Genomic DNA, 20335 nt, shown 5'->3' with positions numbered 1-20335 from the left:
GATGTCACACCATGACAACAGAGGATAGTCAATGGGTAAAGGATGTCACACTGTGACAACAGAGGACAGTCAATGGGTAAAGGATGTCACAACATGACAACAGATGACAGTCAATGGGTAAAGGATGTCACACCATGACAACAGAGGACAGTCAATGGGTAAAGGATGTCACACCATGACAACAGAGGACAGTCCGGGGCAAAGGATGTCACACCATGACAACAGAGGACAGTCAATGGACAAAGGATGTCACACCATGACAACAGAGGACAGTCAATGGGTAAAGGATGTCACACCATGACAACAGAGGACAGTCAATGGGTAAAGGACGTCACACCATGACAACAGAGGACAGTCCAGGGCAAAGGATGTCACACCATGACAACAGATGACAGTCAATGGGTAAAGGATGTCACACCATGACAACAGAGGACAGTCAATGGGTAAAGGATGTCACACCATGACAACAGAGGACAGTCAATGGGTAAAGGATGTCACACCATGACAACAGATGACAGTCAATGGGTAAAGGATGTCACAACATGACAACAGAGGACAGTCAATGGGTCAAAGGATGTCACACCATGACAACAGAGGACAGTCAATGGGTAAAGGATGTCACACCATGACAACAGAGGACAGTCCAGGGTAAAGGATGTCACACCATGACAACAGATGACAGTCAATGGGTAAAGGATGTCACACCATGACAACAGAGGACAGTCAATGGGCAAAGGATGTCACACCATGACAACAGAGGACAGTCAATGGGTAAAGGATGTCACACCATGACAACAGAGGACAGTCAATGGGTAAAGGATGTCACACCATGACAACAGATGACAGTCAATGGGTAAAGGATGTCACAACATGACAACAGAGGACAGTCCGAGGGCAAAGGATGTCACACCATGACAACAGAGGACAGTCAATGGGTAAAGGATGTCACACCATGACAACAGAGGACAGTCAATGGGTAAAGGATGTCACACCATGACAACAGAGGACAGTCCGGGGCAAAGGATGTCACACCATGACAACAGAGGACAGTCAATGGACAAAGGATGTCACACCATGACAACAGAGGACAGTCAATGGGTAAAGGATGTCACACCATGACAACAGAGGACAGTCAATGGGTAAAGGATGTCACACCATGACAACAGAGGACAGTCCGAGGGCAAAGGATGTCACACCATAACAGAGGACAGTCCAGGGACAAGGCATTAGTTATTAGTCTAGTGTATAATGAAGAAAATTCAAAACAAAACACTCATAGTACTTTCAACAATTTATCTATATATAGACAATAACATTGACATATACATATAATATACATAGCTCTTACATTTAGAATCTATAATACTGTCAGGGAGTGGACAGTGGAACTTTATAGGTTAAACTGCCGATCTACCTAACATGTCAGGTAGTGGACAGGTTATACTGCCGATCTACCTAACATGTCAGGTAGTGGTCAGGTTATACTGCCGATCTCCTACCTAACATGTCAGGTAGTGGACAGGTTATACTGACGATCTACCTAACATGTCAGGTAGTGGACAGGTTATACTGCCGATCTCCTACCTAACATGTCAGGTAGTGGACAGGTTATACTGCCGATCTCCTACCTAACATGTCAGGTAGTGGTCAGGTTATACTGCCGATCTACCTAACATGTCGGGTAGTGGACAGGTTATACTGCCGATCTCCTACCTAACATGTCAGGTAGTGGACAGGTTATACTGCCGATCTACCTAACATGTCGGGTAGTGGATTGGTTATACTGCCGATCTACCTAACATGTCGGGTAGTGGACAGGTTATACTGCCGATCTACCTAACATGTCGGGTAGTGGACAGGTTATACTGCCGATCTCCTACCAAACATGTCAGGTAATGGTCAGGTTATACTGCCGATCTACCTAACATGTCAGGTAGTGGACAGGTTATACTGCCGATCTCCTACCTAACATGTCAGGTAGTGGACAGGTTATACTGCTGATCTACCTAACATATGCCAGGTAATGGTCAGGTTATACTGCCGATCTCCTACCTAACATGTCGGGTAGTGGACAGGTTATACTGCCGATCTCCTACCTAACATGTCAGGTAGTGGTCAGGTTATACTGTCAATCTACCTAACATGTAGGTAGTGGACAGGTTATACTGCCGATCTACCTAACATGTCAGGTAGTGGACAGGTTATACTGCCGATCTCCTACCTAACATGTAGGTAGTGGACAGGTTATACTGCCGATCTACCTAACATGTCAGGTAGTGGACAGGTTATACTACCGATCTCCTACCTAACATGTCAGGTAGTGGACAGGTTATACTACCGATCTACCTAACATGTCAGGTAGTGGTCAGGTTATACTGCCGATCTACCTAACATGTCAGGTAGTGGACAGGTTATACTGCTGATCTCCTACCTACCATGTCAGGTAGTGGTCAGGTGTACTGACGATCTACCTAACATGTCAGGTAGTGGTCAGGTTATACTGTCAATCTACCTAACATGTAGGTAGTGGACAGGTTATACTGCCGATCTACCTAACATGTCGGGTAGTGGACAGGTTATACTGCCGATCTACCTAACATGTCGGGTAGTGGACAGGTTATACTGCCGATCTACCTAACTTGTCAGGTAGTGGTAAGGTTATACTGCCGATCTCCTACCTAACATGTCAGGTAGTGGTCAGGTTATACTGCCGATCTACCTAACATGTCAGGTAGTGGTCAGGTTATACTGCCGATCTACCTAACATGTCAGGTAGTGGACAGGTTATACTGCCGATCTACCTAACTTGTCAGGTAGTGGTAAGGTTATACTGCCGATCTCCTACCTAACATGTCAGGTAGTGGTCAGGTTATACTGCCGATCTACCTAACATGTCAGGTAGTGGTCAGGTTATACTGCCGATCTACCTAACATGTCAGGTAGTGGTCAGGTTATACTGCCGATCTACCTAACATGTCAGGTAGTGGTCAGGTTATACTGCCGATCTACCTAACATGTCAGGTAGTGGTCAGGTTATACTGCCGATCTCCTACCTAACATGTCGGGTAGTGGACAGGTTATACTGCCGATGTACCTAACATGTCAGGTAGTGGACAGGTTATACTGCCGATCTCCTACCTAACATGTCAGGTAGTGGACAGGTTATACTGCCGATCTACCTAACATGTCAGGTAGTGGACAGGTTATACTGCCGATCTACCTAACATGTCGGGTAGTGGACAGGTGATTGATTATCAAATGGTTGCTGTGGCCTCCTTATAACATGGCTGGTAATTAGATGGATTGACTAAAGCGGGACACATTTCACAGAACTGCTACTGTACAGGGATAAATAAGCCCCATAGTTAGTACATCAACACACACCTCACACATACCCCAACACACACCTCACACATACCCCAACACACACCTCACACATACCCCAACACACACCTCACACATACCCCAACACACACCTCACACATACCACAACACACACCTCACATATACCCCAACACAAAAACACCTCACACATACCCCAACACACATCTCACACATACCCCAACACACACCTCACACATACCTCAACACACACCTCACATATACCTCAACACACACCTCACACATACCACAACACACACCTCACATATACCTCAACACACACCTCACACATACCCCACACACACCTCACACATACCACAACACACACCTCACATACCCCAACACACACCTCACACATACCACAACACACACCTCACATATACCCCAACACACACCTCATATATACCCCAACACACACCTCATATATACCCCAACACACACCTCACATATACCCCAACACACAAACACCCAACATACCCCAACACACACCTCACACATACCCCAACACACACACCTCACACATACCCACAACACACACCTGCACACATACCACAACACACACCTCACAAACCCAACACAAACACCACCACAAACCCAACACACACTATAACCCCAACACACACCCACAAACCCCAAACCACCCATACCCAACAAACCCAACAACCCCAACACACACCTCACATATACCCCAACACACACCTCACATGACCCAAACCACACAACCCACACACACACACCAAACACAACCCAAAACACCCAACACAACAACCCAACCAACCAACACACACAAGACCACAACACAACCACACCGCACACAAACCCCAAACACCAAACAACCCCAACACACACCCACAGACCCCAACAACACCAACAACCCCAACACACCAAACCAAAAAAACCCACACACCCCAACACACCCCAACAACCCACACAACCACCCAAACCCAACAACCACCACACCCACAACACACACCACACAACCACAACACCAAAAAAAACACCCAACAGACTCAACACACACCCACAAACCCCAACACAAAACACCACAAACCCAACACAAACACCCACCCCACAAAACACCACAACAACCCCGCCCCCACACTACACACACACACCGCCACACAACCAACACACACCTCAACACACCACCCAAAAACACCACACATAACACACACACAAACACCCAACAAACACCCACAAACCCAACACACACCTCACATATACCACAACAAACACCTCACATATACCCTAACACACACCTCACACATACCCCAACACACACCTCACATATACCACAATTAACACCTCACACATACCTCAACACAAAAACACCTCACACATACCTCAACACAAAAACACATCACACATACCCCAACACACACCTCACACATACCCCAACACACACCTCACATATCTCAACACAAAAACACCTCACACATACCACAACACACACCTCACACATACCCCAACACACACCTCACACATACCCCAATAAACACCTCACACATACCCCAACACACACCTCACACATACCCCAACACACACCTCACACATACCACAACACAAAAACACCTCACACCTCATGTACACAAACATTACACACATTTCCCCATATACTCGAACATTACACATATTTCCAGATATACTCGAACATTACACACATTTCCCCATATACTCGAACATTACACATATTTCCAGATATACTCAAACACTACACACATTTCCCCATATACACAATAATTACACACATTTCCCCATATACTCGAACACTACACACATTTCGAACATTACACACATTTCCCGATATACTCGAACATTACACACATTTCCCGATATACTCGAACATTACACACATTTCCCCATATACTCGAACATTACACACATTTCCCCATATACACAAACACGTTACACATTACATCTTTATACAATGGAATAGCTCTACACAAAGCTATGTCTATTTTATCACATGGTATTGTATTACTAGTTTTGATTGGTCAATATTATTCCCATGAAATCTGAGTTGAAGAATGACAGCTAGCCCGCTATGATAATAGTGCCCTTGATTACAGTATTACTTAAATAGCCTATTCACCACACTCATCCAAGTCCCACTTAAATATTAGTTCAGTATTATAGACCATGGTAGGTGTACCACTGCTATGTAACGGAGAACCTCATTGGTGCATTATACAAGTAGTTCCACAGCTATTTGTAACAAAGTCTCTGATTGGTGTATAGTGTGGTTGGTCCACATTTGTGAATCACTATATCATTGCATGTATTCATTAAGGTTCCATTCTATTTGCACTATTAACAAGATTTAACCAGTATCCTATTATCATTTTATCACTGCATCGACTGAAAATTGAATTTGGAATAATCGTTCAAATCTAATTTGATACACACACTGAAGATTTAACTTGGATACTACTTTAATATTTTATTAAGAACATTCCCTGAAGATTTAATTTAGAACATTTCTTTTTGTTGGGATTATTTCATTAAGATTTAATTTGGAATATCCTATTATTTTATTTTACAAATGAGACTCCTTAACCAATTCATTCAGATATTCTTCTCCTGTAGACTCTTTAACCAATTCATTCAGATATTCTTCTCCTGTAGAGATAAAGTGATTTACAGAAGAAACAGTGTTAAGTTTACTACATCAGTAGTGAGGTGCCACCATCTCCATGTAAGGCCCAATTTGATTCTGCTCAATACCTAGAATTCCATAGGACACTAGATCTGGTTACCCAAAGTTCTGTTAACCAGATTATCACCATACTACACACACAGCAAGTTTAACTTGATGTTTATTTGCGACTGTTGACAGTGATAAAGTTGATGCTGATATTGTGTGCAATTGAACACTCTGGACAATGACAGTCTGTGTGGCCACAAAGCTGGCGCAAACCTTTCCTAAACTCCTGGCTCATGGCTAGGTACACAAAAAACTTATAGCAGGAGTTGCCAATAGCTATCCACAACAGGTAGAAGTGTACGCGGTGGGGGTACGACGTATACTGGTCAATGAATGCCCCATATAGTTGTAGCATCAGCCATGGCAACCATGCAATACAGAAGATTATGGTCACCACAAAGTTCATAAAGTAATTCCCCGGCCGCGAGGCAGTGTCAGGTAAAATAGTCTCAAACATGTAACGTTTCTTTTGGAATGGGCGTGTAAAAATATACGCATTGGTAACAATGAGAGCTACCACGGCTGGAAACATCACCAGAACCCCGGCAGTCACAAAGTAGGGCTTGTGTGGGCCGGCCTCTATAGAACAGATAAACACTTCCTGGTAAAAGTTCGCTCTCTGAAACGAAAAAAGAGGAGGACAACAAAAACTAATGGCTCCAAGCCAGGCAAAGAAAATCCAACACATAGACCGCGTAGGGGTCATTGCGATTTTGTGTCTCTGAGGTTTTCTGACCGCTAAGTAGTGGTCTACACTCATCCAGGACATGGAATACAGACCGGCGATGAAGAACACAGCTAGTAGGTAGGCCTCAAAGTGACAGAACTTCTCATCGTTATAAATCCAGTTCTTACTGAATGTACTGAATACAGCAAACGGTGTGATGAACACGCCTACACACAGGTCAGCCAACGTCAGAGAACAGAAATAAACCTTGTTCATGTTCCTGAACGACTCTGTGCATGCCACAACCAATAGTATTAGAGTATTGGAGGTCACTATGGCAATGGTATAAACTATGGTGATGACACTCTCCGCGTAGTACTCCATTATTTGTGTCTATGTTACAGATTATCATATATAACTAAGCTCCTCTAGGTTACCAAACTCATCACAAAGATAATTCACATCACAAGAACATGGAGAGGTCATCAATCTGTCTTTGTTAACCAACTTTGGCTAAGACTTCCTCAAAACCAGGAATATCCAATTTTCAAGTGAAATCTCTAATAAAAGTTTGACCATTTCTTTAAAATTTTAATTCATTATCCTTTTATATGGAATGAGTTTTTGCTTCAACATTGAAATATGTATGGCTAATTCCAGTCAAACTAAAAATTACAATACAGAGGTTGTATTCAAACACCGAGGCTTCTGACCAAAGTGTTAGAATTACCTAACTCTTTTTGATACTCTTAAACAAAACTCCATAATGATCCAAGGATTATCAACACAATGATGTAGTTGAATGATTTGTGTAGGTCCAGATGTTTGTAGCCCCAGATTTCTGTAGACAGGTGTGTACCTGTATCAGCTGATGATTCCTCGTTAAAGGTATACTCCATAGGTAAAACACCAACTTCTACACAGGTAATAACTCGTGATCATCACCTAGGTAACACTGGTCAGTAAGTCAGTTATGGTAGATTCACAGTATTAATCCCGTGTCCTGGGGTCTGCCCCAGCGGCTATTGATCAGGCCCCTGGTGTGTTGGTGGTGATAGCGTGTCCTGGGGTCTGCCCCAGCGGCTATTGATCAGGCCCCTGGTGTGTTGGTGGTGATAGCGACATCCATCCCTACTCTATCCCCTACACAACATACAAACTACGTAATCACACAAGCTCATACACAGATCACAAGCTTGTACATTTTGTTCCATCTAGTGGCAATTAATTAATTCAGCATTTGTTCGACAATACACATGTGTATACAGGCAATCTATGTCACTTTTGAATCAATTGTTATGTGTCCAGGTAGGTATTGTTAATTCCATGCCTCAGTATACTTCTGAATCACAGAACTTATTAATCATTAGTCTTCAAACAAGTTACTGTGTCCCACCACACTTTGAGTCACTATTGAGTCACTTTAACTCATTAGTATCTACGAGTCACCTGTTACTGAGGTTCAATATTTACTCTGAAACAAATCACTTTCAGAGTCACAGGTCACTCCTAATCACACTGGAATGGTATCATAGATAATTATCATTCTGAGTTGTATTACAGAGAGTCAGTAGTAATTCAGAGCTGAGACTTATACCTCAAGATACCAGTCTTTTTGTGAGTCAGAGTCATTCACACTGGAAAGTTACATAAGACTTCCTACAGCTCGGAGGTACCACAACAGATATGCTCGTCCTCCACATCAGTTACAGCAGATAGCAAAATGTAGATATCTGTAAAACAACAGAAACACACTGTCAAAAATGAATGGATATAACCTGTATTGACTATATATATATTTATACACCATCAGGGAGATGACAACATGTACATACACAATCAGGGAGATGACAACATATACATACACCATCAGGGAGATGACAATATACACCATCAGGGAGATGACAATATATACCTACACCATCAGGGAGATGACAACATATACCTACACCATCAGGGAGATGACAACATATACATACACCATCAGGGAGATGACAACATATACCTACACCATCAGGGAGATGACAACATATACATACACCATCAGGGAGATGACAACATATACCTACACCATCAGGGAGATGACAACATATACATACACCATCAGGGAGATGACAACATATACATACACCATCAGGGAGATGACAACATATACATACACCATCAGGGAGATGACAACATTTACCTACACCATCAGGGAGATGACAACATACACCATCAGGGAGATGGCAACATATACATACACCATCAGGGAGATGACAACATACACCATCAGGGAGATGACAACATATACATACACCATCAGGGAGATGACAACATGTACCTACACAATCAGGGAGATGATAACATATACCTACACCATCAGGGAGATGACAACATATACATACACCATCAGGGAGATGACAACATATACATACACCATCAGGGAGATGACAACATGTACATACACCATCAGGGAGATGACAACATATACATACACCATCAGGGAGATGACAACATATACCATCAGGGAGATGACAACATATACATACACCATCAGGGAGATGACAACATATACCATCAGGGAGATGACAACATACACCATCAGGGAGATGACAACATATACATACACCATCAGGGAGATGACAACATATACCTACACCATCAGGGAGATGACAACATATACATACACCATCAGGGAGATGACAACATATACATACACCATCAGGGAGATGACAACATATACATACACCATCAGGGAGATGACAACATATACCTACACCATCAGGGAGATGACAACATACACCATCAGGGAGATGACAACATGTACATACACCATCAGGGAGATGACAACATATACATACACCATCAGGGAGATGACAACATATACCTACACCATAAGGGAGATGACAACATATACATACACCATCAGGGAGATGACAACATATACCTACACCATCAGGGAGATGACAACATATACCTACACCATCAGGGAGATGACAACATATACCTACACCATCAGGGAGATGACAACATATACATACACCATCAGGGAGATGACAACATATACATACACCATCAGGGAGATGACAACATATACATACACCATCAGGGAGATGACAACATATACATACACCATCAGGGAGATGACAACATTTACCTACACCATCAGGGAGATGACAACATACACCATCAGGGAGATGACAACATATACATACACCATCAGGGAGATGACAACATATACCTACACCATCAGGGAGATGACAACATATACATACACCATCAGGGAGATGACAACATACACCATCAGGGAGATGACAACATATACCTACACCATCAGGGAGATGACAACATATACCTACACCATCAGGGAGATGACAACATATACCTACACCATCAGGGAGATGACAACATACACCATCAGGGAGATGACAACATATACATACACCATCAGGGAGATGACAACATGTACCTACACAATCAGGGAGATGATAACATATACATACACCATCAGGGAGATGACAACATATACCTACACCATCAGGGAGATGACAACATATACATACACCATCAGGGAGATGACAACATATACATACACCATCAGGGAGATGACAACATATACCATCAGGGAGATGACAACATGTACATACACCATCAGGGAGATGACAACATATACCTACACCATCAGAGAGATGACAACATATACATACACCATCAGGGAGATGACAACATATACATACACCATCAGGGAGATGACAACATATACATACACCATCAGGGAGATGACAACATATACCTACACCATCAGGGAGATGACAACATATACATACACCATCAGGGAGATGACAACATATACATACACCATCAGGGAGATGACAACATATACCATCAGGGAGATGACAACATGTACATACACCATCAGGGAGATGACAACATATACCTACACCATCAGAGAGATGACAACATGTACCTACACCATCAGGGAGATGACAACATACACCATCAGGGAGATGACAACATATACATACACCATCATGGAGATGACAACATATACATACACCATCAGGGAGATGACAACATATACCTACACCATCAGGGAGATGACAACATATACATACACCATCAGGGAGATGACAACATATACATACACCATCAGGGAGATGACAACATATACCTACACCATCAGAGAGATGACAACATGTACCTACACCATCAGGGAGATGACAACATACACCATCAGGGAGATGACAACATATACATACACCATCATGGAGATGACAACATATACATACACCATCAGGGAGATGACAACATATACATACACAATCAGGGAGATGACAACATATACATACACCATCAGGGAGATGACAACATGTACATACACCATCAGGGAGATGACAACATATACCATCAGGGAGATGACAACATATACCTACACCATCAGGGAGATGACAACATATACATACACCACCAGGGAGATGACAACATATACATACACCATCAGGGAGATGACAACATATACATACACAATCAGGGAGATGACAACATATACATACACCATCAGGGAGATGACAACATATACCTACACCATCAGGGAGATGACAACATATACCTACACCATCAGGGAGATGACAACATATACATACACCATCAGGGAGATGACAACATATACCTACACCATCAGGGAGATGACAACATATACCATCAGGGAGATGACAACATATACCTACACCATCAGGGAGATGACAACATGTACATACATCATCAGGAAGATGACAATATATACATACACCATCAGGGAGATGACAACATATACCTACACCATTAGGGAGATGACAACATGTACATACACCATCGAGAAGACAATATATACATACACCATCAGGGAGATGACAATATATACCATCAGGGAGATGACAACATATACCTACACCATCAGGGAGATGACAACATATACATACACCATCAGGGAGATGACAACATATACCTACACCATCAGGGAGATGACAACATGTACATACACCATCAGGGAGATGCCAACATATACCTACACCATCAGGGAGATGACAACATATACCTACACCATCAGGGAGATGACAACATATACATACACCATCAGGGAGATGACAACATATACATACACCATCAGGGAGATGACAACATATACCATCAGGGAGATGACAACATATACATACACCATCAGGGAGATGACAATATATACCTACACCATCAGGGAGATGACAACATATACATACACCATCAGGGAGATGACAACATATACCTACACCATCAGGGAGATGACAACATATACATACACAATCAGGGAGATGCCAACATATACCTACACCATCAGGGAGATGACAACATATACATACACCATCAGGGAGATGACAACATATACATACACAATCAGGGAGATGACAACATATACATACACAATCAGGGAGATGCCAACATATACCTACACCATCAGGGAGATGACAACATATACCTACACCATCAGGGAGATGACAACATATACCTACACCATCAGGGAGATGACAACATATACATACACCATCAGGGAGATGACAACATATACCTACACCATCAGGGAGATGACAACATACACCATCAGGGAGATGACAACATATACCTACACCATCAGGGAGATGACAACATATACATACACCATCAGGGAGATGACAACATACACCATCATGGAGATGACAACATATACATACACCATCAGGGAGATGACAACATATACCTACACCATCAGGGAGATGACAACATATACCTACACCATCAGGGAGATGACAACATATACCTACACCATCAGGGAGATGACAACATATACAAACACCATCAGGGAGATGACAAAATATACATACACCATCAGGGAGATGACAACATATACCTACACCATCAGGGAGATGACAACATATACCTACACCATCAGGGAGATGCCAACATATACCTACACCATCAGGGAGATGACAACATATACCTACACCATCAGGGAGATGACAACATATACATACACCATCAGGGAGATGACAACATATACATACACCATCAGGGAGATGACAACATATACATACACCATCAGGGAGATGACAAATATACATACACCATCAGGGAGATGACAACATATACCTACACCATCAGGGAGATGACAACATATACATACACCATCAGGGAGATGACAACATATACATACACCATCAGGGAGATGACAACATATACCTACACCATCAGGGAGATGACAACATATACCTACACCATCAGGGAGATGACAACATATACATACACCATCAGGGAGATGACAACATACACCATCATGGAGATGACAACATATACATACACCATCAGGGAGATGACAACATATACCTACACCATCAGGGAGATGACAACATATACCTACACCATCAGGGAGATGACAACATATACATACACCATCAGGGAGATGACAACATATACATACACCATCAGGGAGATGACAACATATACATACACAATCAGGGAGATGACAACATATACCTACACCATCAGGGAGATGACAACATATACAAACACCATCAGGGAGATGACAAAATATACATACACCATCAGGGAGATGACAACATATACCTACACCATCAGGGAGATGACAACATATACCTACACCATCAGGGAGATGCCAACATATACCTACACCATCAGGGAGATGACAACATATACCTACACCATCAGGGAGATGACAACATATACATACACCATCAGGGAGATGACAACATATACATACACCATCAGGGAGATGACAACATATACATACACCATCAGGGAGATGACAACTATACATACACCATCAGGGAGATGACAACTATACATACACCATCAGGGAGATGACAACATATACCTACACCATCAGGGAGATGACAACATATACCTACACCATCAGGGAGATGACAACATATACATACACCATCAGGGAGATGACAACTATACATACACCATCAGGGAGATGACAACATATACATACACCATCAGGGAGATGACAACATATACCTACACCATCAGGGAGATGACAACATATACATACACCATCAGGGAGATGACAACATATACATACACCATCAGGGAGATGACAACATATACATACACCATCAGGGAGATGACAACATATACATACACCATCAGGGAGATGACAACATATACCTACACCATCAGGGAGATGACAACATACACCATCATGGAGATGACAACATATACATATACCATCAGGGAGATGACAACATATACCTACACCATCAGGGAGATGACAACATATATATACACCATCAGGGAGATGACAACTATACATACACCATCAGGGAGATGACAACATACACCATCAGGGAGATGACAACATATACCTACACCATCAGGGAGATGACAACATATACCTACACCATCAGGGAGATGACAACATATACATACACCATCAGGGAGATGACAACATATACCTACACCATCAGGGAGATGACAACATATACCTACACCATCAGGGAGATGACAACATATACATACACCATCAGGGAGATGACAACATATACATACACCATCTGGGAGATGACAACATATACATACACCATCAGGGAGATGACAACATATACATACACCATCAGGGAGATGACAACATACACCATCAGGGAGATGACAACATATACCTACACCATCATGGAGATGACAACATATACATACACCATCAGGGAGATGACAACATATACATACACCATCAGGGAGATGACAACATATACCTACACCATCATGGAGATGACAACATATACATACACCATCAGGGAGATGACAACATATACATACACCATCAGGGAGATGACAACATATACATACACAATCAGGGAGATGACAACATATACATACACCATCAGGGAGATGACAACATACACCATCATGGAGATGACAACATATACATACACCATCAGGGAGATGACAACATATACCTACACCATCAGGGAGATGACAACATATACCATCAGGGAGATGACAACTATACATACACCATCAGGGAGATGACAACATACACCATCAGGGAGATGACAACATATACATACACCATCAGGGAGATGACAACATACACCATCAGGGAGATGACAACATATACCTACACCATCAGGGAGATGACAACATATACATACACAATCAGGGAGATGACAACATATACATACACCATCAGGGAGATGACAACATATACATACACCATCAGGGAGATGACAACATACACCATCAGGGAGATGACAACATATACCTACACCATCAGGGAGATGACAACATATACATACACAATCAGGGAGATGACAACATATACATACACCATCAGGGAGATGACAACATGTACATACACCATCAGGGAGATGACAACATACACCATCAGGGAGATGACAACATGTACCTACACCATCAGGGAGATGACAACATATACCTACACCATCAGGGAGATGACAACATATATATACACCATCAGGGAGATGACAACATGTACCTACACCATCAGGGAGATGACAACATATACATACACCATCATGGAGATGACAACATATACATACACCATCAGGGAGATGACAACATATACATACACCATCAGGGAGATGACAATATATACATACACCATCAGGGAGATGACAACATATACCTACACCATCAGGGAGATGACAACATACACCATCAGGGAGATGACAACATATACCTACACCATCAGGGAGATGACAACATATACCTACACCATCAGGGAGATGACAACATATACATACACCATCAGGGAGATGACAACATATACATACACCATCAGGGAGATGACAACATACACCATCAGGGAGATGACAACATATACATACACCATCAGGGAGATGACAACATACACATACACCATCAGGGAGATGACAACATATACCATCAGGGAGATGACAACATATACATACACCATCAGGGAGATGACAACATACACCATCAGGGAGATGACAACATATACCTACAACATCAGGGAGATGACAACATTTACATACACCATCAGGGAGATGACAACATGTACCTACACCATCAGGGAGATGACAACATACACCATCAGGGAGATGACAACATATACATACACCATCAGGGAGATGACAACATATACATACACCATCAGGGAGATGACAACATATACATACACCATCAGGGAGATGACAACATACACCATCAGGGAGATGACAACATATACATACACCATCAGGGAGATGACAACATACACCATCAGGGAGATGACAACATGTACCTACACCATCAGGGAGATGACAACATACACCATCAGGGAGATGACAACATATACATACACCATCATGGAGATGACAACATGTACCTACACCATCAGGGAGATGACAATATACACCATCAGGGAGATGACAATATACACCATCATGGAGATGACAACATATACATACACCATCAGGGAGATGACAATATACACCATCAGGGAGATGACAATATACACCTAGCCCATAATTCTTTGTTTGACTGACATGTTCTATTGGCAAGCTAGGTGTGTATTTTTTCATTCTTTTTTTTTCTATCAAAAACTAAACTTTTACAACTAGGAACAAAAAAGAACCTAAAAATCAATAAGTTTTGGAGTATGCATATAGAGTATCTTCAAATGGCAAAATCAAAGTTGGTTCCATGTGGCCATTTTGAATTTCAGACCAGTCTCAACTGCAACAGACATGTCTTCAGTTCAAAGGGAATCCACATATGAAGTTTAAGAAATATCCTTCCTATATTCAAGGCGCTATCTGTCAACCATTTGCTTTTCTCAGATCAGTCTGATAATTGAACCTGTACAACTTAGAGCATGAGGAAGCTACATGTCAGTTTTGAGAAATATCCATCTCATGTTTCTCACGAAATCGTGATAACAAACTTCCACCATCAAAATCAAAGAAGTCATCTGCCATTTTGGTTTTTTTATCTTAAAACTGAACACGCACAAATAGGGACCAAGGGGTACCTACATGTATGTAAAATGTAAGTAGACAGATGATTAACCAGAACTGTTTATGTACCAAAGACAGACAGACAACGGAACACTAAGAATGGGTGATTTGAACAGCCTATCAATTTTATTAGAGTCGGCTAATAACCCCTTGGACTGACCATTAAAATATGCTGTGTGCTGATCACATACGCTGCCAAGTTGATTCTGATAAAATGGACTAATTATTGCAGTAAGATGAAGTTAAACAGAAACATATTTGAAATATCAAAGCTGATCTACTTTTATCTTCAGTAATATACCATCATCAGCCTATACATACCTGAGTAGAGCTAGGTCACATCGTCCAACCCGTCCAACCCGTTACTGGGCACTCTGGCACACCGTACTCACTGGTAGAGCTATCATACACCATCAGCTGGGACTCAGTGCTGTCTGTGGTAGATACAGCAGCTCTCCCTTTATCATACTGTGTGTCCACTGTTAAGTGTCAAGGCCATATATGCCCTGCTGGATAATCACACCAGTTACTATTAGTATTGTCCACTTCACTTAATTATCCACTAGCTCAAAATCTCCTCACAAGTAAAGCTCTTTATTTTCCTCTCTCAGCGTCAAAATAAATCTACATCTAACTGCAAGTGCATCCAACTCACTTTGATCAGAGCAAGTGATTATGTCACAAAGGCTGCATCCAATGGAACGACCGCTTCAGGCATAAAGTCTACTTCCTACAAATTGTAGTTCATCACAATATTCAATTATAAGCAGAAATATTGAGCAGTGTTGCTGCAGCCCTGGGGCAGGAATAACAATGACACGAACACAGAGCCCTACATACTCAATCAGTCAGTTACCCAGGTGTTGACAACAGGGTGGACTCTGTCAGTCAGTTACCCAGGTGTTGACAACAGGGTGGACTCTCTCAGTTACCCAGGTGTTGACAACAGGGAGGACTCTATCAGTTACCCAGGTGTTGACAACAGGGTGGACTCAGTCAGTTACCCAGGTGTTGACTCTGTCAGTCAGTTACCCAGGTGTTGACAACAGGGTGGACTCTGTCAGTCAGATACACAGGTGTTGACAACAGGGTGGACTCTATCAGGTACCCAGGTGTTGACAACAGGGTGGACTCTAACAGTTACCCAGGTGCTGACAACAGGGTGGACTCTGTCAGTCAGTTACCCAGGTGTTGACAACAGGGTGGACTCTCTCAGTTACCCAGGTGTTGACAACAGGGTGGACTCTATCAGTTACCCAGGTGTTGACAACAGGGTGGACTCAGTTAGTTACCCAGGTGTTGACTCTGTCAGTCAGTTACCCAGGTGTTGACAACAGGGTGGACTCTGTCAGTCAGATACACAGGTGTTGACAACAGGGTGGACTCTATCAGTTACCCAGGTGTTGACAACAGGGTGGACTCTAACAGTTACCCAGGTGCTGACAACAGGGTGGACTCAGTCAGTCAGTTACACAGGTGTTGACAACAGGGTGGACTCTAACAGTTACCCAGGTGCTGACAACAGGGTGGACTCAGTCAGTTACCCAGGTGTTGACAACAGGGTGGACTCTGTCAGTCAGATACACAGGTGTTGACAACAGGGTGGACTCTATCAGTTACCCAGGTGTTGACAACAGGGTGGACTCTATCAGTTACCCAGGTGTTGACAACAGGGTGGACTCTAACAGTTACCCAGGTGCTGACAACAGGGTGGACTCAGTCAGTCAGTTACACAGGTGTTGACAACAGGGTGGACTCTAACAGTTACCCAGGTGCTGACAACAGGGTGGACTCAGTCAGTTACCCAGGTGTTGACAACAGGGTGGACTCTGTCAGTCAGATACACAGGTGTTGACAACAGGGTGGACTCTATCAGTTACCCAGGTGTTGACAACAGGGTGGACTCTAACAGTTACCCAGGTGCTGACAACAGGGTGGACTCAGTCAGTTACCCAGGTGTTGACAACAGGGTGGACTCTGTCAGTCAGTTACACAGGTGTTGACAACAGGGTGGACTCTAACAGTTACCCAGGTGTTGACAACAGGGTGGACTCAGTCAGTTACCCAGGTGTTGACAACAGGGTGGACTCTGTCAGTCAGTTACACAGGTGTTGACAACAGGGTGGACTCTGTCAGTTACACAGGTGTTGACAACAGGGTGGACTCTGTCAGTCAGGTGTTGACAACAGGGTGGACTCTGTCAGTTACCCAGGTGTTGACAACAGGGTGGACTCTGTCAGTCACTCAGGTGTTGACAACAGGGTGGACTCAGTCAGTTACCCAGGTGTTGACAACAGGGTGGACTCAGTCAGTTACCCAGGTGTTGACAACTGGGTGGACTCTGTCAGTCAGGTGTTGACAACAGGGTGGACTGTCAGTTACCCAGGCGTGGACGTAGCGAAGCTTAACAGGCTAGACCTGACCTAACACATCAATTGGCTATGATGAATGGTTTAGAGGCACCATGTAGCCTGAGATACATGTATTGATGTAACAGTTGAAAATGTTCCTGTGTGTGTGTAATCTTTACACTGGTGAACATAACACACACGTTTTCACCGAGCTTTTATATCACCTTATGATGGTAATGTCAGCATTATAAAAGTAGTCATTCCTTTGATGCTAAATATAACCACTGAAGAGCTTGTCAGAATCTCACTGTATTCTATCACTTGTAAATTCACCTTTGTGGTGATATGTGGTAACAACACAAATCGTTCATTCTCTGTAATTTAATGACCATCAATCCTTCACAGAATTTTGTTTTAACTATGGAAAAAAATCTGCTGAAGAGATTTGCTGCAACTTAAATTTAAAAAGTGACTACTGATTTGTTGATGGAGGCTTGCTATAACTATGACAACTGATTGGTTGAAGGAGGCTTGCTGTAACTATGACAACTGATTTGTTGAAGGAGGCTTGCTGTAACTATGACAACTGATTTGTTGAAGGAGGCTTGCTGTAAATATGACCACTGATTTGTTGAAGGCTTGCTGTAACTATGACCACTTATTGGTTGATGGAGACTTGCTGTAACTATGACCACTTATTGGTTGATGGAGGCTTGCTGTAACTATGACCACTTATTGGTTGATGGAGACTTGCTGTAACTATGACCACTTATTGGTTGATGGAGGCTTGCTGTAACTATGACCACTTATTGGTTGATGGAGGCTTGCTGTAACTATGACAACTGATTTGTTGAAGGAGGCTTGCTGTAACTATGACAACTGATTTGTTGAAGGAGGCTTGCTGTAAATATGACCACTGATTTGTTGAAGGCTTGCTGTAACTATGACCACTTATTGGTTGATGGAGACTTGCTGTAACTATGACCACTTATTGGTTGATGGAGACTTGCTGTAACTATGACCACTGGTTGGTTGATGGAGGCTTTCTGTAACTATGACCACTGATTTGTTGAAGGCTTGCTGTAACTATGACAACTGATTGGTTGATGGAGACTTGCTGTAGCTGTGACCACTGATTTGTGAATGGAGGCTTGCTGTAATTATGACCACTGCTTTTTTACTAGAGATTTGCTGTAACTGTGACCCCTGATCTTTGTATATTTTGTAATGACTGGATTTCCTACCTTTCCCTGATGTAAATCTCGTG

The 20335-nt window shown here is 42.6% G+C and overlaps 2 protein-coding genes and 2 long non-coding RNA genes across 6 annotated transcripts in view; 1 reads left to right on the top strand and 3 right to left on the bottom strand.

The window, feature by feature from the left end:
• The window catches only part of LOC117344579 (dipeptidyl peptidase 2-like), a 77857-nt gene that overhangs the window by 29916 nt on the left and 27606 nt on the right, over positions 1–20335 (bottom strand). The gene's annotated exons all lie outside the window — the stretch shown is intronic.
• On the bottom strand, positions 1279–2533 carry LOC117344592. 2 transcript variants are annotated; one of them, XR_004536221.1, is made up of 2 exons: positions 2388–2533; positions 1279–2006 (listed from the first exon to the last, which is right to left on the bottom strand). It is a non-coding gene; the product is annotated as an uncharacterized LOC117344592 (long non-coding RNA). The 2 variants fall into 2 exon arrangements; XR_004536220.1 differs by lacking the exon at positions 2388–2533 and adding an exon at positions 2053–2125.
• LOC117344599 lies at positions 1894–2628 on the top strand. 2 transcript variants are annotated; one of them, XR_004536224.1, is made up of 3 exons: positions 1894–1988; positions 2032–2317; positions 2524–2628. It is a non-coding gene; the product is annotated as an uncharacterized LOC117344599 (long non-coding RNA). The 2 variants fall into 2 exon arrangements; XR_004536222.1 differs by lacking the exon at positions 1894–1988 and having other exon boundaries at positions 2006–2108; positions 2149–2317.
• Positions 4887–19857, bottom strand: LOC117344586 (probable G-protein coupled receptor 21). Its single transcript, XM_033907386.1, has 2 exons — positions 17039–19857; positions 4887–8485 (listed from the first exon to the last, which is right to left on the bottom strand). The coding sequence occupies exon 2, from the start codon at positions 7134–7136 to the stop codon at positions 6198–6200; it is 939 nt and encodes a 312-aa protein (XP_033763277.1). The 5' UTR covers positions 7137–8485; positions 17039–19857; the 3' UTR covers positions 4887–6197.

The sequence above is a fragment of the Pecten maximus genome, chromosome 2 (genome assembly GCF_902652985.1).
Source record: "Pecten maximus chromosome 2, xPecMax1.1, whole genome shotgun sequence".
NCBI lineage: Eukaryota > Metazoa > Mollusca > Bivalvia > Pectinida > Pectinidae > Pecten > Pecten maximus.
Note: the sequence above shows the minus strand (reverse complement) of the source record. Positions and strands in the feature narration are given on the sequence as shown.

Excerpts from the sequence above, each read along its gene's own strand:
- LOC117344586 (XM_033907386.1), bottom strand. The coding sequence starts at position 7,136 with ATGGAGTACTACGCGGAGAGTGTCATCACCATAGTTTATACCATTGCC.